This window comes from Trichosurus vulpecula, chromosome 6, assembly GCF_011100635.1.
Source record: "Trichosurus vulpecula isolate mTriVul1 chromosome 6, mTriVul1.pri, whole genome shotgun sequence".
Classification (NCBI taxonomy): domain Eukaryota; kingdom Metazoa; phylum Chordata; class Mammalia; order Diprotodontia; family Phalangeridae; genus Trichosurus; species Trichosurus vulpecula.
This window is the reverse complement of record NC_050578.1, coordinates 137,932,562-137,956,263: the sequence shown is the minus strand read 5'-3', so window position 1 is coordinate 137,956,263 and position 23,702 is coordinate 137,932,562. Positions and strand designations below refer to the sequence as shown.

At 40.9% G+C, this 23,702-nt stretch overlaps 2 protein-coding genes across 2 annotated transcripts in view; one reads left to right on the top strand and one right to left on the bottom strand.

Moving 5' to 3' along the window:
* The window catches only part of FGF2 (fibroblast growth factor 2), a 61,901-nt gene extending 60,855 nt beyond the window's left edge, over nt 1-1,046 (top strand). Inside the window, exon 4 of the mRNA XM_036765034.1 lies at nt 843-1,046. Coding sequence (XP_036620929.1) covers nt 843-1,028 — 186 coding nt within the window. The 3' untranslated portion in view covers nt 1,029-1,046. The remainder of the gene's footprint in view (nt 1-842) is intronic.
* The window catches only part of NUDT6 (nudix hydrolase 6), a 40,732-nt gene continuing 17,841 nt past the window's right edge, over nt 812-23,702 (bottom strand). Inside the window, exons 3-5 of the mRNA XM_036762618.1 lie at nt 22,738-22,793; nt 7,690-7,744; nt 812-1,855 (exon numbers count right to left, since the gene is read on the bottom strand). Coding sequence (XP_036618513.1) covers nt 1,458-1,855; nt 7,690-7,744; nt 22,738-22,793 — 509 coding nt within the window. The 3' untranslated portion in view covers nt 812-1,457. The remainder of the gene's footprint in view (nt 1,856-7,689; nt 7,745-22,737; nt 22,794-23,702) is intronic.

Below are 23,702 nucleotides of genomic sequence, written 5' to 3'. Positions count from 1 at the left end.
TTACACCAGAGGAAACAAGCAGAGAGGTTAAGAGACTTCTCCAGGGTCACACAGCTAGGAAGTGTCTGACGCCACATTTGAACTCAGATCTTCCAGACTCGAGGCCCAGTGCTCTAGCTACTGAGTCACCTAGCTTCCTAGAAGTTACTTAATTGCTACTATTTTGCATTGGTAGAGGGAGGGAAGCTTCCACACTGGGAATCCCATCCCCTATGAAATCCCAGTTCTGAATCTCCTTTGTCCTCCCAAAGGCCACATTTGGCAGGACCAAAAAGCATCTTCTTTTCTAGAGCTGAGTGTATCCTGAGGGTACCAGAAAGCAACTCATTCTTGCTCCCACGTTCCCCATTGTGTATGGCTGAAGGATGGGAAATTCTTTTATTAGAAGCACATATACTATGAGGTCACAAGATGGATTTTCTCCTCAGGAGAAACATCTGCTGTCTCCTTTAGAGAATGCCATGGTTGTTGGCCAGGGTCTTACTTAGAAACAAACAATGCTGACCCCCTGTAGGCACTCAGAATTAGGGAGCTAATCCCATCCGTGCTGTGAGAACTCAACCCAAGAAGAGGCAGAGGAGATGTGGTGGCACACACAGTCATGTAAGAAAGGTGGACTTTGTAGGCAGCCACCATCTAGGCTTGAACATGGCTCCAGTGCTTCCTAGCTGTGTGATGGGCATTCCTTCTGTAGACCTGGGAATGGAGATAAGAATGCTCACCCCCATACTTCCCAGGGCAGTAGTGAGAACAGCATTCTGTAAACCCCCACAGCATACAGAAATGTGAGTTATTAATAACACTAATAATATGAATCATTTTGTTTCATTTTATTTTTTCAGAAATGTGTGACCGAAGAGTGTTTCTTCTTTGAACGTCTGGAGTCCAACAACTACAACACTTATCGCTCGAGGAAATATTCCAATTGGTACGTGGCACTGAAACGCACTGGGCAGTACAAGCTTGGATCCAAGACCGGACCGGGGCAGAAAGCCATTCTTTTCCTCCCCATGTCTGCTAAGAGTTGATTGACGCGGGGCCCCGGTTTCTTCTTCCATTCCAAAAGGAGGCAGAAGATGGAAAAATGAAGGCAGAAACGTGGGCATGTTTGCCCATTTGGGATGACTGTGGCCAAACTGTAAGCTTTTATTTACCCGGGGGTAAGTTAAATCATGGTGTCAATATGGAACAACAACAACCCTGAACATCCCCGAAATGACTGATGTGTCCATTGTGACGCATGGTGAGCCTAACCGGGAAGGAAACACCCCTCTTCTCCTGATTCTGGCTGCCTTGGTAAAAGAAACTTTTAAAGATGTGCACATTTTTAAACACATTTATCCTTAAAGAAATAATGTAGAAAAGACAGGTCTAATGATCATTCCTCCAAAGTCTATTATTCATTTATCTTACCCCATAATCTCTTTTTAAATTATTAAAGGATGTAAATGTGAATTTTAATCCATTCTAGATGTATTTTCATAGAGCTCTGGCAACTCCCTGTGATAGAGTTTGTAGAACAGGCCTGTGTAGACAGAGGGGAGCTCCCGCATGGTGATGTCAATCTTCTCAAACCCTTCCCTGTGCCCGTAGAGCAGCAAATTTGCGACTCTGCGGGTGATGGGAGTTGTGTTGTCTGTTTTCACGAGGTCTGTGAGATTCATCCACTCACACTTCAGGCACTCGTGTGGACAGAAGCTAATGTGGAAGGAAAGCGGCTTTAGGCGGCAGACAATATACATATCAGACTTCCCGAATGCGTTGGGGGCCCCGTGTTGCTGCCTGACACTTAGGAGGGCTTTGAATTCTGACTTGATGCCAGTCTCTTCCAAAACCTCTCGAATAGCCGTGTCTCCTGGGGAAAAGAATGTACAATAGGTTACATTGGTGGGGACACGTCCTTGTGGAATGTTTCTGACTGAGAGATCATGAGCCGTAGCTGCCACCCCAAAGGCCACATTCCTAATGCCAACAAGTGAAGTCTTCACGTGCTCTTGGCCAAGAAGGAAGCCTTTGGGGATGCCCTGAAAAGGACGAGACCTACAAATGACTTTCTTTCTTTTCTTAAAAAAAATTAACATTTTATTTTTCCCCAATTACACATAAAAACAATTTTCGACATTCATTTTTAGAATCGAGTTCCAAATTCTCTCCTTCCCTCCACACCCCCCTCATTGAGGAGGCAAACAATTTGATATAGGTTGTCCATGTGTAATCATAATATAAAAGAAAACAGACCAAAATAAAAACCCAAGAAAAATAAAGCAAAAAAAAGTATGCTTTGATCTGTCTTTAGACACCATCAGTTCTTTTTCTGGGGATGGAGAGCATTTTTCATGATAAGTCCTTTAGAGCTGTCTTGAATCTACAAATGACTTTCTTATGATGGATTGTCTAATTGGGATTCCTTTCTGAAGTGGATGATCCGATGAATCGCCAGAGGAGTCAACCTCTGCACATCTGGAACAAGGGAGCAGAGTCCTGGCTATTTGTTTAAATGTCCGAGTGGTACCTATGCCCGATGCCCACCCAAGCTTGGGCCATCTACACTATGGGGAAAAAAAAACCCAATTTGTCCAGCCTTCATGAACAGATTCACATCCTTGTGGAATCATAAAGCTGGAGAGGAACTTAAGAGGCATGGTCTTACCCCACAGTTCAATATAAAAGGAAACTGAGGCCTGAAGGGAGGAAAGAATTTATCCAAGGTTATGTATGTGAGCCAGGGCTAGAAGCAACATTTCCTGGTTCCTAGCTCAGTGCTGTTTCTCTCACTACAAAATGCTGCTGTTAAACTATGGAGTGACTGTTCTCTCCCAAACATCTCTTCTGACCCGAGGAGGATGGCTCCATACTCGCTGGGTAGGCATTCTTTCTGTCTTTGGTAAATGGCAGCTCCAGCCTCCTCAAGCCTCCTGTGGCCCTCTTAGCCCAGGCCCAAGATCCCAAGGAACACAAATGGAGTTGACTAAGACTGACACCCGCATTTAGTACTTATCTTAATGTTCCATTGTCTTTCTAGATAACAGTGGAGCTAACAGCACTTTTCAAGTACAACATTGTTTTATCCTAGTCCTTTCTTGAATAATTGAAAGTAAATATGGTGTATTTCATTGTTAAAATCCTAGATTTCAAGCTAGAAGGAATCCCAGAGCTGGTCTAGTCTAAACCTAGATAGTCTTTAGAGATGAAGACAAATTGAGGCCCAGACAAGTCAATGACTTGCCCAAAGTCAGGCAGGTATAGTTCGTCAGAGCCAGAAGGTAGTTATTTCATGCCTGGGCATGAATTCCCTTTTCTAAGCAAACATTACTGGCTGGGGGATTTGTCTTTGTTGTCTCTCCTCTTCTGGGACCACTCAAGGACCCTGGACATACTTCCCAACCAATCAGTCCTGTTACTTGGATGCCATCATAGCACCCTAAGAGCTAGTGTTAGGAAGGTTCTTGGAGGTTTGCTCCTCTTGGATCTTAGTTTACAGATGAAGAAAAAGGGGACCAGAGAAGGGAAATGAACACGACAGCTGATATGTGGCAGAACCCCCTCACCACCATTCCCTTTCCTTGATTCTCATTAGCTATAGGCATCTGGTTTCCTTTAAAATACTTTTTCAATTGCTTCCACTGTTGCTGGCTGTCAAGCAATAAGGTTATTGGAAACCGGGCATGGGAATGGAAGAAAATGTTTCACTTCCCAGCATCTCCCCGTGGGCTCTTCCTGGAAACTGTCTTTCCAGCTCCCTGCCTTCCTTATTACTTGGTCTCTTGTTTCAGCAGTGCTGGTGGGAGAGGGGGTGCAGGGGGGAATTTAAGGGACTTAAGAGGATGCAGGATATGGTCCCCACTTGTTAAATGTACCTGTAGGTTCTCCTCCATTAACTGCTATAATTGAGAGTTAACTGTAGGTCAGAGATACTTAGAAATTACATTCTTAAAAATAAGGGAAAAACCCTCCAGAATAAAATTAAGAAAACTCAATTCATTTTTTAATGAGCAAAATGGCTGAGTTTTCTTTCCTCATCATTCAAGTTGACACTCAGTCTGATCTGGCTTCTATTTATATCATATCTATGGAGCTTCTATTACTTAAATTACTCTTGACTTTTTTTAAGCAAAGCTATTTTTAAAGCATTTTAAAGGTAAAAATCTAGTGCCTTAATTGTTCTTTATTAGCCCTACACAGAGATTGGCATTGAATTTTTAGACTTGGCTAAAGCCTTGATGAGAACTCCTGGGTCCTGGGGCAATGGAGACCTTGCACATGTCTAAACAGCCCAAATTACAGATGATCAAGAGTCGGTTCTTTAACCAAAATGATAGTGTTTAGTCTGTTAGAACAAGCAGGTGTTTGGATGTCCAGTGTGCACGGCTAGTGCCTAAGTGTGGAATTCATTCGGGATAGTGCGAGGATGTCACGCTCTCCAGTGGGAGGAAACTTCTCCCACAACAGTGCAGATTTCAGTTTTGCTTCAAAGGAAATTCCTCGATTTTCTTGTTCCGCTATTGTTTGTGTTACTTTAATGTACTGTAATTAACCAGAAGGAACACTTTGTGAGTCTGAAGAGCAAATGACAACTGTCTTCTATCATCATTATTTCATGTTGCTGTTATTTCGCATATATAAGGCGAGGTCTAACTATGTTATGCCCTCTATGGGACGATGCTGAAATGATGACAATTGTTATCATTTGTGTTTTGTGATACGTATTTAACAACGATGGAGAAAGGGCTTGGTAGAATAGACGTTTGTCTGTGTCTCGTGCACTGACGTTCTCTGTCTGATCTGCCCCGGATGCTGCCTCATAATCTTATTTGCTGTCTGTCCTTCATTCTCAAAGAGGACCATGATATCAGGGAGGTGATGTCGTGACATGCAAGTGAATTGGATTTAAGTGAGGCAGGGCTGTGCAAGGTCACCAGCCTCACTTTCACCTCTGGAGCCATCTGGGTACAGTGGCAGGATGTGGTCCCAGAGACCTCCAAGACAATAAAATCCTTACGGTTACTTTCTTGGCATTTCTTTTCCTTAGTTCATCAGAGTTTCATTTAATTTCCAGGTAATTACTATATTCCAACATGATCTATAGAGCTAGGGGCTAGACCTGTAATTTTATACATATAGTGGATTCCTTCTACCAGTCAACAAAGGTCTTTGTAATTTTGTCTTAGACTATTGCTGCTTTGAGTCTTGGGACAGAAGTGACTTGCCCAGGGACTCAAAGACAATAGGTTTCAGGGTCAGGATTTGAACCCAACTCTTCCTAGTTCCAAGGTCAGCTCTCTGACCATGTTTCTTCTTTTATATTTTGTCCCGTATCATCCATTTATCTGGTGGTCTAATGGGAATGAGGTGTTCTGTGGCAATACATTTTTTAGGTTCCCTGAAATTTCTCCTTTTAAGAGCTAGAAACTTTTTTTATTGAAATGTTCCTAAATTACATTTTTGCTGACCCCTGCTTTCTTAAAGGGAGGAGCTGCTGAGGTGGAGCCACCTCTACCTATTCTGGATGGCTCAGAGTCATCTTCTTCCCATCAGTGGTGGGCCTAGGAGTTAATGAGGGCTGTGTGTTCTGCTGTTGAGAGTCCCTTACCACGGCTTATGTTGTTGTCATCATCCACATGTTAGCTGTTCAGGAACTCTGCCTGACTTCACAGGCCCGAGGGTGGACTTTCTCATTTAAAAAGTCAAGTGCATTGGCCTTATGAGAACTTTTTGTTTCTCACACAGCTTTCTTTCCCTTCACTTTGGACTCTTAACCTGAGGTCCATGGACCTACCTGTAAATAGATTTCAGGGGTCCAATAACTTGCATGAGAAAAATTACATTTTTAAAAATTTCGATTCAACTGTTTCCTTTGTCATCCTATGGATTTTATTTCATGCAGTATTCAGAGAAAGGATCCAAAGGCTTCACCCGGCCACCTAAGGGGTCCACATTACAAATGAGGTTATAGCCCTTGCTCAAGACACTTGAGATCTACAGATGCCTGATCTCTGGGTTAAGTGGGGGCATTCTTGAGCATAATCATCCATGTATGGCCAGCTCTTAATTATCTGGGCCAATGGGAGGGCTCAGGAGTGTTGAAAACGAAGAAATCACTGTCTGCTTGTCTTACTTTTGTACTTCCTTTTGGATAATGGTGAATCATATACTAGGCATTCATAATACTCCAGATAAAACAAGAAGCCTGCTCTATCTACACAGAAGAAGCTTGAAAGCTATTCGTAATTCAATTGGATTCAAAGGATCATAGACCTAGAGATGGAAGGGACCAACCCCCTCATTTTGCAAATAAGGAAGCTGAGGGATAGAGTGACTTTCCCACAGTCACACAGGTGACCTGCCATGCAGAGGCAGGACATGGAGGATGCATTCTAGGCCTCTTACCTAGAGCTCTATAGCGGATTCACTCTGAAAGACCCAAAGGAAGGGTCTCAAGCAGAGGTGACCTCTTGGTGTGCCTTGTTCATACCTTTTCTAGGGTTGACTTGGGGCCAATAAGTGTGTTGGTAGCAAAATCCTTCTCCCTGAGCCTGCTGCAGACCAGGCATCCCTTTGACACTAACAAGGGATTTTAAAAATCTGAAAACCAAAATTGCTTCTTGTAAACCTGCCTGCTTGCAGGTCATTGAGGGCTGGCCATGGCAATGGCTTAAAGACGGTCTATTTGGTAACATGTTGGTCTTGGAGCAGTAATGAAGGAGGAAGGAGGATTTCATTTTTCAAATGAATCAATTGCAGGAACGTGTATAAATGGAGGTTGGTATTTTTAGTCTCGATACCAAATGGATCCCTCCAAACTTCTACCAACATATTCTAAGCAGGATTTTAGCTCCAGGCCTGACACCAAAAGTAGCCCAGGTCTCGGTGACTGATCATCTCTGGGCAGCTGTCTTTCATCAGGACTCCACTGTCCACTACTCTGGGTGTTACTGGAATGAGGGATGCTTTGCCCGGTGCCTGGCCCACAATGGGAGTGAAATTGGGCCAATTTGCCTGTCTCTGATTTCCGAGGGAAGACTTGTGTTCTCTCGTAGATATGTTTTATGCCAAACTTTACTGGTGACTGGATCTCTATTTCCTGACTGCCTCTCAGGTTCTTCAGGATTCTTTTACAGGCTACTTTTGGTTGGGTGGATCTGAACCATAGTAAGTGAGAAAATATGAATAAATAAACATACTTCAAAAGGAACATGGCTCAGGCAAACTGATTAAGTGTCATGTTCTAGGGTAGGAAGAAGTCTTAGGGGTCATTGAATCTAAGCCTCCCATTCTGCACATGAGGAAACTGAGGTATTCAGAGAACTTAAGTGATTTGCCCTGGGTCATACAGTTAGCTAGTATCTGGAATTTGAACCCAGGTCCTTCTGACTCTAAGTCCAAGGCCTTATTCACTAAGCCACGTAGCCTCAGTTTTGAGGACAGGGACTACTTTAGATTTTGCTGTTGTATCCTGGAGAATTTGGCACAGAGCTTGGCACATTGTGGTAAATTAATCAATGGTTATTGGATTCAACAGAATTTGCCTTTTCTTTATATCTAACCCAGGGCTAACTTCTACATCATCTTACCCAGTTTGTAACAATCAGAAATTTCCAAATCATATTTACTAGCTAAGCAAACTGGATGGTTACTGCTTGGGTTTCCTTACCTCATTCTAGGCCATTAAAAATAGAACGAGACACATACCAATATCCTCTCCAGGCTCTGACAAACCTCCTGGAAACTTCCATGCATTTTTCATCTGAATTTTTAAACCAGAAAACAAAAAACAGAAAAATTAATATACTGTGCCTTTCCTGGAACAAACAGACAAAAAATAGAATAAAATTCAAACCCAGCACCCATTGGTTAAGATACCTGGGGGTTCTTGGTTCTTTGCCATTTTTACATACTTGTACTTTTCATCCTTTTTTTTTTTTTTTTGGTAAGACATTCATTACATAGAAATAGATTTTTTTTTTTGTAACTGGGTCTTCTTATCTTAATTAGGCTGGAATTGCAGTAGCCAATCCTACTGTACCACTCCAGCCTGGGGCTGGTTCGCCCTTTCTTAGACAGCCTGGAGGCCCTGAACTTAGTATAGGCACCCAATTGGCTTTTGCCCCTTTTGTAGCTCAGAACTCCTAAGCTCAAGCAATCCGCCATCCTCATTCTCCCCAACAGCAGGGATCCAAGGCTGTTTTTGTTAATGTGATAAAAATTCTGGTATGACTCAAACCATGGAGGGAAAACATCTACTGAACGTTTCCAATGATAGCTATATACATATAATTAACTTTGCTGCTAGTTGACTAGTTAAAGAAACAAGAAAATCTTGAGGCTGCTATAACTAAGTAGTTTGTATAATGTTATATGTAATCACCAATGTATGCGACTTTTAAATGTCCCCTTAAAATACTCTATCATATATTCACTAAAAAAGATGATTACTGTCCTATGCCTTAAGTGACTTTATGTAAAAGTGTATTTACTTTTTGTGGGTGGCACAAATAAAACATTTATTATTTTATATTTGTCATACTGCCTATCATTTCTTCCTTGCTTTTTGGGGGTGGGGTGGGGATGAGGAAGATCAGGAGGGAATAGAGAATAGTGGCCAGTGTATTAAGTCTGGAGTCAGAGGACCCTGATTCTAGTGCTAGCCAAGGCACTGGAAAAGGCGAAGCAAACAGAAATGGGGATCTTGTATTCTGCCCTCATCGGGCCCTACATGGGGTTCTGTTCTTAGCTCTGGGCACCAAGGTTTAAGAAGAACATGATTCCAAAGGACTGATGATGAAAAATGCTATCCACCTCCAGAGAAAGAACTGATAGAGTTTGAGTGCAGATTGAAGAATCATTTTTCAACTTTCTCTTTTTTTTTGGTCTGTGTTTTCTTTTGCAACATGGCTAATATGGAAAGATGTTTTGCAGGACTTCAGATATATAATCTATAACAAATTGCTTGCCCTCTGTCATCCCCACCCTCTCACTTATCTTCAGTCTCTCCATGTCTTTTGGCTACTTCCCAACTAGCTACAAACATGCCTATGTCTCTTCCATCCATCCGCCATAACTATCATCCCATATCTGTCCTGCCTTTTGTGGCTAACCATCTTGAAAAGGCCATCACAATCAGTGCCTCAACTTCCTTTCCTCTCCTCTCTTCTTAACTCTGGGCAGTCTGGCCTCCAAACTCATCATTCCACCAAAACTACACTCTCCAAAGTTACCAATGACATCTTAATTGCCACATCTAACAAATCTTTTCTCAATCCTCATCCTTCCTGACCTCTCTCCAGTCTTTGACGTGGCTGATCACCCTCATCTCCTGGATGGTCTCTTCTCTCTAAGGTTCCTAGGACACTACACTTTCCAGGTTCTCCTATCTATCTGACCACTCCTTGGTTACCTTTGCTGTCTCTTCATTTAGGCTGCACCTGGTAACTGTGGGTGTCCCCCAAGGTTCTAACCTGGGCCCTCTTCTCTTCTCCCTCTTCCCTATTTTGTTTGGTGATCTCAGCTCCCACAGATACAATTATCATCTCTACAGAGAAAATTCTCAATGTGTTTATCTAACCCTGACCTCTTTCCTGACCTCCAGTCTCACATCTCTGACTGCCCACTGGACATGTTGAATTGGAATAGTAATCTGGAATGATATACAATGTGCAGGTCCTTTGACCCGGCTATGACAATCCTAGGCCTACTCCCAAAAGAGATCCAAGAAAGAGGAAAGGATCCTTTATGTACAAAAATATGTATAGCATCTTTTTGTGGTGACAAAAAACCCAAACCTGGAAACTTAAGGGATGCCCATCAATTGAGGAATGCCCTAATGAGCATGGTATGGGAATATGTAGTATACTGAATGGAGTATACTACTGTGCTATCAGAAATAAGGAAAGAAGTGATTTCAAAAAGGCACAGGAAGACTTGTATGAAGTGATAGAGTGAAGTGAGTGGATTCAGAACAATTTATGCTATAACATCAATATTATAACAGTGAAGAATTTTGAGGATTTTATAAACTGATGAAGAATGAATTCTGAACAGAACCAGGAGCACAACGTATACAATAAAAACAACAGTACAGAAACAAACAACTCTGAAAGCTGTGAGAACTATGCGTAACACAATGGCCATCAGTGATTTCAGAGGACCGATAATGAAACATGCAATCCGTGACAGTGGGTAGATGGCAGATGACAGAGGGCAGAATGAGACACAGGTTTTTGTATAGAACCATCGAGGGAATGCGCTTTTCTTCACTACGCATATGTATTACAAGCAATTTTTCTTTTCTACTTTTTTCCAATGGGATGGAGTTTCTCTTAATTAAAATTAGTAGATAGGTGAGAGGCAGGGAAAAGTTACGGATGTGAAATGCTGCATGCCCTTTCAGATGAGATCGTTCTATTATTAATTTTACTTAACTGCTTTAATTTGTTATAAGGGATGTCTCATGAAGTGGGAGTGATCTGTAAATGTTTGTAATGTAAAAAGAAAACATCAATAAAACTTGAAAAATTAAAATTAACATGTCCAAAATTGAACTCATTATATTTCTCCCTAAACCCTCCCTCCCTCCTAACTTCCCCTTGTTACTGGGGAGGGCACCACCATCTTTCCAATCACCCAGGCTCACAGTCTAGATTTAAGCCTTGCTCTCATCCCCATCACTGCCACAATATCTAATCAGTTGCCAAATTATGGTGCCATATTTGCGTATTTGCTCTCTTGATCTCCTCCACCCCATGCCCACTCCCATTTAGAAATGTGGGTAAGGCAGATTCTTTCCAGACCACATCTTTCTCTTCCCAATGGGCAGTCCTAGAAGTGCTATCTTCCCTTGGTCGATGCATTATCCTGCAACAAGAAACCTCTCTGAAATGCTTACCAGTCCATGCCACCTGAATCTGGTTCATCATTAACTGCATTAGTCTATGAGTACATGGTCTTAATTCTTGTGTGTATCTTTCTTTGCTATTTAGGAGCTTGTAAGAATTATCAATAAAATCGAAATCACAAAGTATCATCTCAATTGGCCCAGCCACAGCTAGAGACAGAAAATCCTAACATTCTGGACAGAGGATTAAATCTCTGACCTGTTTAATTCTGTGCATGCTAAACTTCTCATTGGCATCTTCCCTTGCACTCTGTCTTGCCTGCAATTAATTAAGAGATGTGAGTCACAGTCACTTATGATCATTGCTTGTTTATTTGGGTCACTGTTTATAGGCGACAAAAATCAGGAAATAAAAACAGCTTAAGGAAACAGTTAATAACATGGAAAATGCCGTTCTTCAAGAGGCACCAGGGAAAGGAAGGGAATTAAACCTTTACTGTGCTCTTGTGGATCCCAAGGAGTGACCTCATTCAAGATGTCCAGTACATTCCAACCCCAGAAGTCTTTGTTCTAGAGAATAGAAACCTGGCCTCTGGAGGCTGCCCAGCCTTCAACATTCAGCCTTGATTTTCTGATAGGGCACTGCAGAATGCCTTCAGGGACTTCTCACCCTCTGTCCTTGATTGCCACTGTGCTGTGGCTGCCATACTCCCCCAATGCTGCCTGCTGCTCCAATCTCAGCTGCCATAAAGAGCGCCTCCTTTCTCTCTCTCTCTCTCTCTCTCACACACACACACACACACGCACACGCGTGCGCGCGCGCGCGCGCGCACACACACACACACACACACACACTCCAGTTCAAATACTCCCAGGGCCACAGAAACCCATTCCCAGCCCTGAACTCAAGATATCTCTCACCTAGGACAGGGAGAAAATGGTTCTGTCTCTCTGAGATTATAGTTCGCAAGACTCACAGCCTGACTTCAGAACCTTTTGCTGTTGTTCCCAGAGAAAGTTCTAAGATCTGGGTTTTTAAATATCAATATCAGAAGTATATAGACTCCATAAGAAAGTGCTGGGTTTCTGGTTTCACTGAGAGAAGGAGTTCCAAGAGCCTATTTTCCACAGAATCTACTTTTCTGAAAGTCTTACCACAAACCATTTTCCAAAAGAGGAATTTTATAATGAGGCAGGAAAATCAATTCCTTTTTAAAAAAAAAAAGTTTTAAAAATTTCATGCTGCTTTGATCGATGGTTAACAGAGGGGTTATTAGCATGCTTTCCTACTATAACTTTTAAAATACATGAATAATAATGGCTAGCATTTGCATTAGAGCCTACTACATGTCAGGCAGCATGCTAAGAGCTTTATAATAATCATTTCATTTGTTCCTTACAGTAGCCTGAGAAGTAGGTACTATAATTATCTCCATCTTATAGGTGAGGAAACTGAGGCAAACAGAGTTAAGTGAGTTGCCCAAGGTCACACAGCTGGTAGGTGTCTGAGCCTGGATTTGAACTCAGGTCTTCGTGGCTCCATATCTACTGGGTCATCTTGAGGTCTAACATGCCTACATGAACTTAAATATTAAAATATACTAGGATTAAAGTTTATTTTTTAAAAGGTGTGCTAAAAACCCAACTCTCTAGTTAAAGTAAAATTTGGTATCTCTCACTAATCTTTATCAAATACTGATTAATTTAAACTTGGTCTCATAACTGGACTTGAATTGCACTTAGCACAGTGTCTGGCAGGCACATAGTAGATGCCTAGCAAGTGCTAGCTGCCTGACTATTTTGGAGTCAGACACCTCTGGGCTTAAGCATGGGTCAATTAGTCAATCAGTTGGTCACTTGTAGCCTGCCTCAGTTAAAGAGCCCAGTCGTTCCTCTAAAATATAACTTCTGAAAACAACATTGAAGCAAAAGTGAAAAAATCTTAAAGGTAATTTCCTCATAGCAGCAAATAATGGTGAATGGGCTAAAGCAGAAGTGTTGATCAGTGTCTCCAGAATAAATAAAAATACAATGGAGCATATATATATATATATATATATATATATATATATATATATATATATATTTATAAATCTGTGGTTTTCTAAGTCAATATGCAGATCCTTACTAAGGTTTAATGTCCCCCTCCCATTATTTGAGTTTGATACCACTAGGCTTGGTCACTCCCTTTCATATATTTTCTACTTTCATCCCTGTGGAGGATAGAAGTTAGATGATGGAAGGAAGACAGGAATCAGTGGATGGCAGTGGATAAATAATGGTAATCAAAGTGAAATTTGCTTAGTTTTCAGGAAAAGGCAGCACTTGAGGCCAGTGTTTATTGGTCATTGGTCATCTATATCTCTGCCCCACAACTATCAGGAAAATCCAAGATAGGGATTAAGTATTCTAGCTTTCTGCCATGCATAAACATTAACCTTGCCATATTCATTGTATAGTTATCAGAGAATCCAAAGGATCTAAGATCTAGAGTGAGAAGGGGCCTTGGAGGCCATCATCATGTCCGACACTCATTTTACAAATGAAGAAGCTGAGGTCCACAGAGGTTAAAGTATTTGAACAAAGTCAGATAGTGTCAGAGACACCCAGGATTTGAACCCAGATCCTCTTACTCTAGGGTAATATTCCCTGAAGTTCTGAAAGTAAATCAACCTTAGTCATGTTAGGTATCCTTAGAAAGGATCAAGGGGTGGTCTGTGGTTTGTACTGTATCTCTTCCTTTATCCTAACTCCACCAGAAAACTCTGTTTCCCTAGAAGCTGAAATCAGGCTTGGCATTGGCAGCTGAAGACTTGTGGCCAAGAGTTAATGGAGACAGAAGATGTGGAAAATAAGAGGCTGGATGACTTCAAATCATTCACATTTGAAATTCTAGAGTCCCAGATTTTCCAGACTTTGAATCTAGCTTTCTATCCATTCTCCCAGAAGATTAGAGAGCATGTAATGAATTAGGGAACAGGGCCAAAAAATGTGCTGAACAGAACCCTTTGCCTACTTTGGCTGTTCAAAAAGTAATGTTTCATCAATTTTGCAGGTTTCTTTCAAGGGCTAGTAACGCTGAGTGAACCATAGCTATAGAGATTTGTCATGTCTACAGATGTGTCTCAGACTCAGTGGCCTCAGCTGTTTTCATATATCTTCCAAGACAACAGAGGATCCCTCTAGATTTAAAGAGAGGTCAACTGGGTCCAAACCCCAACTTTGCCATGTAGTCCCTGTGGGACCTTGGCCGATTCACTCCCTTCTCTGGTCCTCAGCTTCCTCACCTGCAAAGTGAGGGAGCTGGACCAGATGACCTTCAGGCTTCTTTCCATCTCTTAACTCCATAATCCTTTTAGGAGCCTAAAAATACAGCTCAACACTGAGCCATCTTGGTCTAGGGTGAGACAGGCCTATCCTGACCACTGGGGAATTTCCTTCTCACTTGAGTCACTCTTTCTTAACATGATTTAGACACAGGTTTATTTTATGTGAACGTCCATGTTTTGCTAAAGGTGTAATGACATAAATTCTTGGCTGACTGAACTACCCTGGGAGTCTGGCTAGAATGGAACCAGTTGTGGCAGTGAGGTGGCCCCTCTCTGGGCGGCCTGTCTCTGCCAAACTCCCCAGTGAAATGACATTTTGACAAAATCATTTCCCAGGCAGAATGGCTATTTTTAAATCTCAAAGGTCTAGATTCTTCTTGAAAACAGAACAAAATACCCTTAGTTAAGCAGACTAACTCCCTGTCTTACCTTAACAAGGAATTTGATATAGATAATTTATATCATGAGACAGACATGCAAATGCATGTGAAAAAAACCAATTCAATTTGTCATTCTGCAAAAAAATACTCCATGAGACTACTCTTGTAAATTTCTTTTTTATTATTATGAACCTGATAGACATCGATGAACATGAACCATATAAAGAAGAACAGAAGAAGGACTGGATATGAAACCACAAATCTCCATAATTTCTATAACATTTGTAAAGCACTTTGCAAATCTTAAAGCACAATATAATTTCTAGTTTATATATGTATACATATATGATATTTACAAGCCTTAATAGTTTAATGTGTGCAATGAATTTTGAGATGCCATGTGAGGATATAAATGTCTGGGTGTATGTGTGTGTGTGTGTGTGTGTGTGTGTGTGTATACACACACACACACATACATAAACACATATATGTATGTATGTAGGTAGGTATGTATATATTCATGGCATTCTGAGTCTTAGTGTAGTGCTTGTAAATATATGTATATATAAACATATATATATATGTATGTATGTGTGTGTATGGTTTATGTATAGTTTAACCTAAAAGTTTAAAGTTTAATTTGCACTATGACTTTTGGGACACCGAGTATATAAATATATATGGATATGTATATAGTACACATCACACATGTACATACGTGTATATGTAGGTATATATGCATACACATATATAGTTGTATATATATACACATATTTGTACATACATATTTCAACACAATTGATTTCCTTTCTAATTCTGTGTAATTTATATTATGTATTTCAAAACATTATTCTGAGAAAGGGTCTATATAGTGTTCACCAGTTTATGGAAGGGTTCCATGTCGCTTGTTAACACTAGAACCAGAATTGAAGGCTACCTCAAAGGACCAAGCTAAATAATGATACAGTGAGGGGGAAAACCAAACAAACAAAACATAAGGCAAAGAAAATTGAGATGGCACGATGAAAATGTTTTCTTCCAAATTAAAATGATAATGACTGTAATTATTGGTATTTAAAGTGCATTTGTACAGATAGGAGAAGCTGAAGTAGATTATCATAAAATTATAAAAAGCATTTTATGTCTGTTGATGTTCCTGGTCCTTCTAAAAGGTCCTTAAAAAAGTTAACCCCAGTCACTGGGTACAATGGCATTTTTGACAATGAATGCTGAGGTTTCAAATGTTCAAAACTAATTGAGTTAATATTTTCCTAATAAAAGATATACACGTCTCAAATTGTTCTAGATGACAAAACTCTTTGGGTAGTGGAATTTCTTTCATTTCCTAATGTGATATCAGAATAGTTCTCTATTCCAAACACCTTTTTTCAGTTCCAGGAAATTCTAGATTCATTTGAGGGACACATTGGTTAGTATGTATTACTGCAAGCTCATTCCCTTACCTGAATTTTGCCAGTTTGTTTAGACTTGTTGTTCAGTTGTTTAATTGTGTCTGATTCTTTGTGACCCCGTGGATTGTAGCATGCCAATACTGTCCATGGGGTTTTTTGGGCAAAGATACTGGAGTGATTTGCCATTTCCTTCTCTAGTTCATTTTACAGATGAGGAATTTGAGGCAAACAGGGTTAAGTGGTCCAGGGTCACATAGCTAGCAAATGTCTGAGGCCAGATTTGAACTCAGGTCTTACTGACTCCAGACCCAGTGCTCTAGCCACTGAGTCACCTAGCTCCCTTTTGTTTAGACTATGGAGTCCTGAAATACCCCAAAGTCTAATCCTCATCTACAGTAGGATCCTCTCTATAGCATCACCAACAAGTGGTCATTTTGCAAACCATGAAGCATTCTATAAATGCTGTCATCATCATCTTCAACATCACTATCCTCATCATCATTACAGTCATCATTGTCTTCACCATCATGGCCATCTTTTCTTCTTCACCATCATTGTCATCGTCATTATTGTCATCTTCATCCTCATCGCCATCTTTTCTTCTTCATCATCATCATCATTGTCTTTGTCATCATCACCGCTGCCAGGAGACTGGCAGGGCTAAGGAGTGCATTACATCTCTAGGCAGCCTAGTTCATGTCTGTACAGACCTAATTAGTTGAAATGCATAGGATTCTAGACTTCAAAATGGATGGGACCTTAGTTGTCTTTTAGTCTAGCTGTTCCATTTTCGAGGTGAGGAAATTGAGGACCAGAGAACTTAAATGGCTTGCTCAAAGTCACACTGGCGGTAAGTGGCATATTCCTGGGGCTTCACACATGCTTGTTGACTTGAGGGACTTTCAAGGAATCCCTTCTAGTTGACACTGATCCACTCTTTTTAGTCGCTTTTGCTAACTTTCAACTGATGTCATCCCTCCCCAATATACTAAGAGCTAGTCTACATTTCACCATCTTGTCTACCTGGTGATCAAAAGATATTTTATCAAATGTCTTGCTAAAGCCTGGGTATATTATGTTTATATTTTCCTCAACTACCACTTTAGGAAATTTATCAGGAAAGGAAATGAGGTTAGTTTGCCATGAGTTAGTCTTAATGAACCCAAGCTTGGTCACTCTCATCCCACCCCACCCCCTCATCCTTTGTGGACTTTGTGGGTTGCCTGGTTATGGGCACCTGAGCGTGACACAAACCTTTAATAACTCGCGCCAGATTTTTCAGGAATAAGTGTCAAGTTCACCAGGGCTTACCTTCTTTCCTTTCTTTTTTTTAAAATTGGGATATTTATCCACCATTGATCCTGCTCGTAGATTCCTGATGGCATTTAGCATTACAACTACCAGCTCTCTCAATAATCTGTGCTGTGACACATCCAGACCAGGTGGTTTGAAAACATTGACCACAATAAGGTATTCTTTCTATCTCACTTATCCTGGGTTTTAATGCCCAGCTACTGATTTCTGTTCCATTTTTTGCAAGCTGAAGACTGAAAAAAGAGAAATAGCTATACTTGGTAAGAGATTCCTTGAATTATAGCTGCCACACAGCCACTTCCCCAAGGGGAGTGGCTGGAGCTCCTTGGTGAGAGTCCATAGCCTAAGGAGCAGACCTCCCAGTGTGAAACCAATACAAGCCCACAGTTCAAGTCTGTCCTTTCTGACTGCTTTGCATTCTCCAGCTGCCTCAAGCCAGTCTGATATTTGGTTTGGGATGAGTAAATTTTTTTTTTTTGGTTTCCTATAGTTCCCCAGGGACATGCAAATTAGCCCAGCATTTCACTTAGCAAGAATCAAAGCAGCCTAAGTGGGTGTTCTTCCTTCTGCAGCTAGACTCAAATCCTTTCTCTTGTGTTTTATCCTACAGTATAAATATACATATATATATATGTATATGCGTACGTATATGCATATGTACATATGTGTACACACATATGTATGTATATATGTATATGTATGTATGTATATATGTATATGTATGTATGTATGTGTATATATATACTATAGTACAACTGTACAATACAGTACAATATATATCCTACAGTACAATATATACAATAGATGCTCAATAGATGTTTGCTGACTAACTGAATCAATAAAAAAATGTCACTGAAGGAGCATAACAAAGTCTGGGGAATGTAGTGGCTGGCCTTGAAGCTGGGAGGACTTGAGTTCAGTCCTTGCTTCTGAAATATACTGACTGTGTAGCCCTAGGAAAATCAGTCAGTCAACTAGCATTTATTAGGTGTCTACTGGTTATTGTCCTTTGTTCTCACAGAAGACCAAAATGACATCACTAAGTTGGGGTCAAAGCCCAGTGTGTCTGACTGCGGCTGATCAGACCAAGATGAGCTCAGAAGCTCTACCACAGACCAGGCACAAATTTTCGTAGGTGTCTACTACGTGACAGCTAGAGTGCTCGGCACTGGAGGTATGAAACAGGTGAAAACAATCCCTGATCTCAAGGGGCTCACAGTCTAATGGGGAGACATATGTGAACAGCCATGTAGTTAATAGTCAATAAATATTTATTAAGTGCCTATTATGTGCCAGGCACTGTGCCAAGTACTAGGGCTACAAAAAGAGGCAAAAGTCAGTCCCTGCCCTCAAGGAGCTGACAGCCTAGTGGGGGAGACAATAAGTAAACAAATATGTAAAAATAAGCTACATATAGGATAAACGGGAAATAATTAAGAGAGGAGAAGCGCTCTAATTAAGAAGGGTTGGGAAGGGCTTCCTGTAGAAGATGAGATTTTAGTTGGGACAAACAAGATACACACAGGATAAACTAGGAGTAGTCTCAGAAGCGAAGTACTAAGATTAGGGAGGACTCAGTGCCTTAGGCAGGTCTCTAAAATTATGAGTGGTAGAGAAGCTACAGACCTGCCTTAATAGAAAGAGCTTCCTCCTTTGGGAGTTCCCTATTGTTGTTGCTGTGTTTGTCCTTCATTTTCAAAGAGGACCATGACATCAGGGAAATGATGACATGACTTGCAGTTGACTTTCATTTGAGTGAGGGAGGGCTGTGCAAAATCACCAGCCTCACTTTCTCCTCCAGAGCCATCTGGGTCTAGTGGCCTGATATTCATCAGGATGACTGGAGATGACCCAGGATGCATTGGGAGACCTTGGCCCTTTTAGGCTAAGGTCTTTTCACGTTCTCATTGGCCTAGTCTTTATTCTTAATATTACAAATTATTACAAATTACGACATATTACAAATATGTGAATCTTGATGTAGATGAAGCATCTCTAAGCCCATACAATGACCATACATGGATGTCTTACTCTGCCTTCAAACTTAGCCCATCCCAAACCAAGTCTTCGTCCCCCTTCTAATATCTTTGTTTCTGTCAGTGGAACTGCCAAGATCCCAAATAAGCAGGCTCATAGCCTGGAGTTTTACTAAATTATATTGGAATATGTCCTAAATCTCTCATCTGTGGCTTGAGAATAATCCTGCCTTTTCACCATAATAGGTGTGGTAATGATGCTGTATTTATTATGGGGAAGTCAGCATGACTTAGAACAATGAGAGATGACGACACTGGGAAATGTCCCAAGGATGAAAAAACTTATAAGTCCACTGACAGCACTTTGGCAATTCAAAAACCTGCAGTTACTTCCATCTGAGTACTCCTTTAACCAAGTCAGAGTTCACTAGATGGTGGCTTGCCCCACACAATTCATCCTCTTGTGGTCAACCTTCTGGTGCTGAGCTTCTTTGTACTTGGCTAGGCTGATCCTCAAGTAAAGACACATCATCTACCACCAGGCTTGTCCCTGAGGCCTTCCCAGCTTTGTGAGACCTACCACAACTTCGGTTGTGTTGGCATAGCCTCTAAGAGGCCAAAGTCACGTGCTTGCCATGGAGCACCATAGGAGAACTTCAGCCAAAATAAAACCAAAACAAACCCCAAAATCTTTCCCAGTAAATAGGTAATCTAATATGGTAAATGTTGTTCAACTATTTTTCCAGTGAAAATCTATATACCCTTTCAAAAAATTCTTGTCTTAGAACTTATATTTGGCCATTAATTATATTTTATATAACACCAGCTTCGATAGCCTCTCTTATAGAGACAATGGATATTTTTACTGTATCTTTTATCTTTTATGAGGAAATAGAATTTTGGGGAGAGACAGATTATAGATCACCTTGAGTGAATTGTGTCATGGCTAGGAGACACTATGTGAGTCACAAACAGAAAGATCTGAGAGATCTTTGCTGAGAGTTTAAATGTCTAAGTTATCCTGGAGATAACTTGTGGTCCTTACATCCCATCTGCTGAGAATAACTGGTTCTCTTCAGCTCTCTGGCTGCTGAAGTCTTTTAGCACATAGCCACCCTCAGGGTACTGAGAAAATATTATGCTGTTTCAGTGATAATCTAACCCTAAAGTTCTCTTAAGTTGGAGAACTGCCAAGCTCCTCAGATCAGTTTCTCCTCAATCTATAGACAGTGACAGGAGCCATGCAGCCCTTCTTTCTGAAGAGAACTGAGTTTAACTGTCTGAAGAGAACATCCATCCCCAAAGAGTTGAGTAAGAAGGCTATGGTCAAATGTTTGTATAGAAGTTGGCATTTGTTTGTAGTTGATGCTTAGAGGTGACGAGTTGTTATATTTCTACTCAGACAATGTTGAAATATTTAAATGTCTTTGTATTTTTTGTTACACTGTCAATAAATTGTATATTCAAATAACACTGACATTATATAAGCTTGTGAGACCAAAGGGATTGAGAAAGAGGAGTGAAAGCTTGAGGGAAAAGAGGTTTCTCTAGCTTATTTATAAACTGAAGAGGGAATAAGAACTAATTAATAAAAAAAGATTATACATTTCTATGCACCATGAAGAGTTATCAAAACATACTCCTTGCTAGTCTTAGAACTCAGGATAAGCATGAGAAAATGAACCAATAGCAGGAAGAATAGGATGGGGGTTGGTGGGTTGTCACTTGTACCACAGTCCCACCACTTAGGTCCCTGATGATAACAGTCAAAGTCACTAATTCTCTTCAGGATATCTGTTCTACTACATAAGAGTTAAAGTCAGTCTTCTTCAGTCCTGGAGTCAACTAAGCCCCAGTCAGACCCATGTAGGCTACATGTGGGATGTCAACCCAGAACCTGCTACACTTAAAAATACAAACCATAAAAATAAAAGGAACTACTTCTTATCCATATTCTTGGGAAGGAAAATTTGGATCCCTTGCCCCAAAGTCAGTCTGTCTTCCCTTTTAAATGTAACACATATAACCAGGTTGTTACAACAATTGACAGCTGAACTGTAGCAGCAAACCACCCATTACCCGAGTTATTCCTTTTCAAGCCCACACAATTATTTTATGTAAAATAGTGGTGTTGCTTTCTTGAGAGTTTACTGGCTCATTGGAAGAGAGCTGAATCATGCTGCTATTTGGACTTATCCTTTCTAGCATCATCTATAGCCTGAAAGAAGTGAAACCTCTCAGGGATTCTTATTATTTCACAGTGCCTTCTCTGGTGAGAGGGAGAACAGGGGGAAAGACAGGTTTTACATCTGTTTTGCTGCGAGAAGCATGACTTTGCAGAGAGTTGATTGGACAAAGCAGAATCTTTTGCTATTTGAAGAGCTAGCTGATGAAATGCTACGTGGCTGCTATAACTAACTATAAATTGGAAAGGAGAAACTCCTCAGAACCCTCAAAAAAATTTGAGGAGTTTGGCAATTCTCCAACTTAATGGGACTTTGAATCACTGAAAGAGTACAACACTTTCTTAGCCCCCTGCCAAGAGTGGCAATGTGTTAAAAAAATTTATCATTGCTTCAGCAACCTAAACGTAGCAAAGAAGAAGCTGTTCCCATCAGGAGGGACATGAGGACCACAAAGGCAGCAGAAAGCAGTGGAATGGTTTAGCCTAGTCAGTGAAGATTGGTGAAGAGTAGAGATCTAGAACATAAAGTCCTGCTATCCAGAGTCATGAATTGTCCTCCTTGGGCACAAATTTCCCTATTCATGTTCCTCCTTGCTAGACTTCTATAAGTGTGTGCTAATTTCTTCCCCCAGAACACTGTGAATTCTTGGGAAAACATGACCCAGGTTTCTTCATAGATTATTATACTTTGATTATTCCTCCTTTTTTCTTCTATTGAGTAAATGTTATTTCTGCTTTTGTCGTACCATTTCATAAATGTTTCTTATTTAAGAGTCAATGGCGTAAACATGACTGATTTTGTGTATGTGGTAAGCATAGTAGTCAGGGCTCAGGAACTACAGGCACGAATTATACTGAGAACTTTGATAGAGTTGAATAGCAGCCATGCAGTTATTTGGGAATACCACTATGACATGGCACTGTAGATTTGGGTTGGATGGGACAGGAAGTCGCAGTCCTGGGATAGAACCCGGGGACAGCTGCAGATCAGTGCCATGTGTGGGCTGCTTATGGGCCTGTTTATTTACATGATGTTTCCTCCACTGGAAGATAAACTCCTTGAAGGAAGGACTTTTTTTCTCTTCATCTCTCCCCCAAATTTCCCTTTCAGATTTAAGGGCAGGACTTTGCCCACATCAGCATCGAATTAGTTGATGATTGATTGACTTTTTAAAATGTCTCTTTATTAGCATCCTATGATTTGTGGACAGTGATATCTTAGGCAACATAAATAGAGAAGGCTAATTTTTCTTGTTCCTCTAGAATAATCTGATCATACAGAGTTCAATTATAAAAAAGACATCACTTACTTTATTTCGATCTTGTACAACCAGTACTTTTCCAGTGTTTTCATCCAATACAGCACCTGTTAGGAGGAAAGTATCGATAAAGGAAAATTAAATTTAGACTCATTCAGCTCTCTGCCCTGCCCAACTCTTAATCACTCTTCAAGATCTAGCTCAAAGCCCACCTTCTCTAAGCAGCCTCATATGACCAATCCTTCCTTCCTTCTTTCCTTCCTTCCTTCCTTCCTTCCTTCTTTCCTCCCTCCTTTCTTCCCCCTGTCTCTCTCTCTGTCTCTCTCCCTCCCTTTCTTCCATTTTTTTCTCTCTCCTTCCCTTCCTTCTTTCCTTCCTTCCATTTGTCTGTCTCTCCCCACCTCCATTCTCATTCTCTGAGCTCCTCCAGCATAATGCTTGCATCTCTTCCGGCACCTCATACGACCGTTAAATCACAGTAACCTTTGAGCATGCTTTCCCCACAGCAGACTGAAAGCTTCCAAAGAGCAGAGAAAACATCTTATCCATCACTATATCCAGAGTATCCTGTAGAGTGCCTTAGGGGTTATTCTGGACCAGCTTTATCTCAAACCAATGCAATAAATCAAACTTAAATTAGCACGCAATGAAAAAATACCCATTGTAATAGGAGCAGCATCTTCTCCATGAAAGCTAGACTAATTTTCCATTAAAAGTATTGAAGGCATGGGGGCCATCTCCAGTCATCATGATCTATATCTCACCACTGGACCCAAATGACTCTAGAGGAGAAAGTGAGGCTGGTGACTTTGTACAGCCTTCCCTCACTTAGATCCAATTCACTTGCAAGTCATGGCATCACCTCCCTGATGCCCTGGTCTTCTTCGAGAAGGAAGGACAAACCACAACACTGAAGGCATACTTGAGATTTATTGGTCCATGGGAATAGCCAGTGACATAGCTTCCTGGTGACCTAAGTACAAAGGTCAGTGCTGGGGCAGGGAAGGACAAGGACC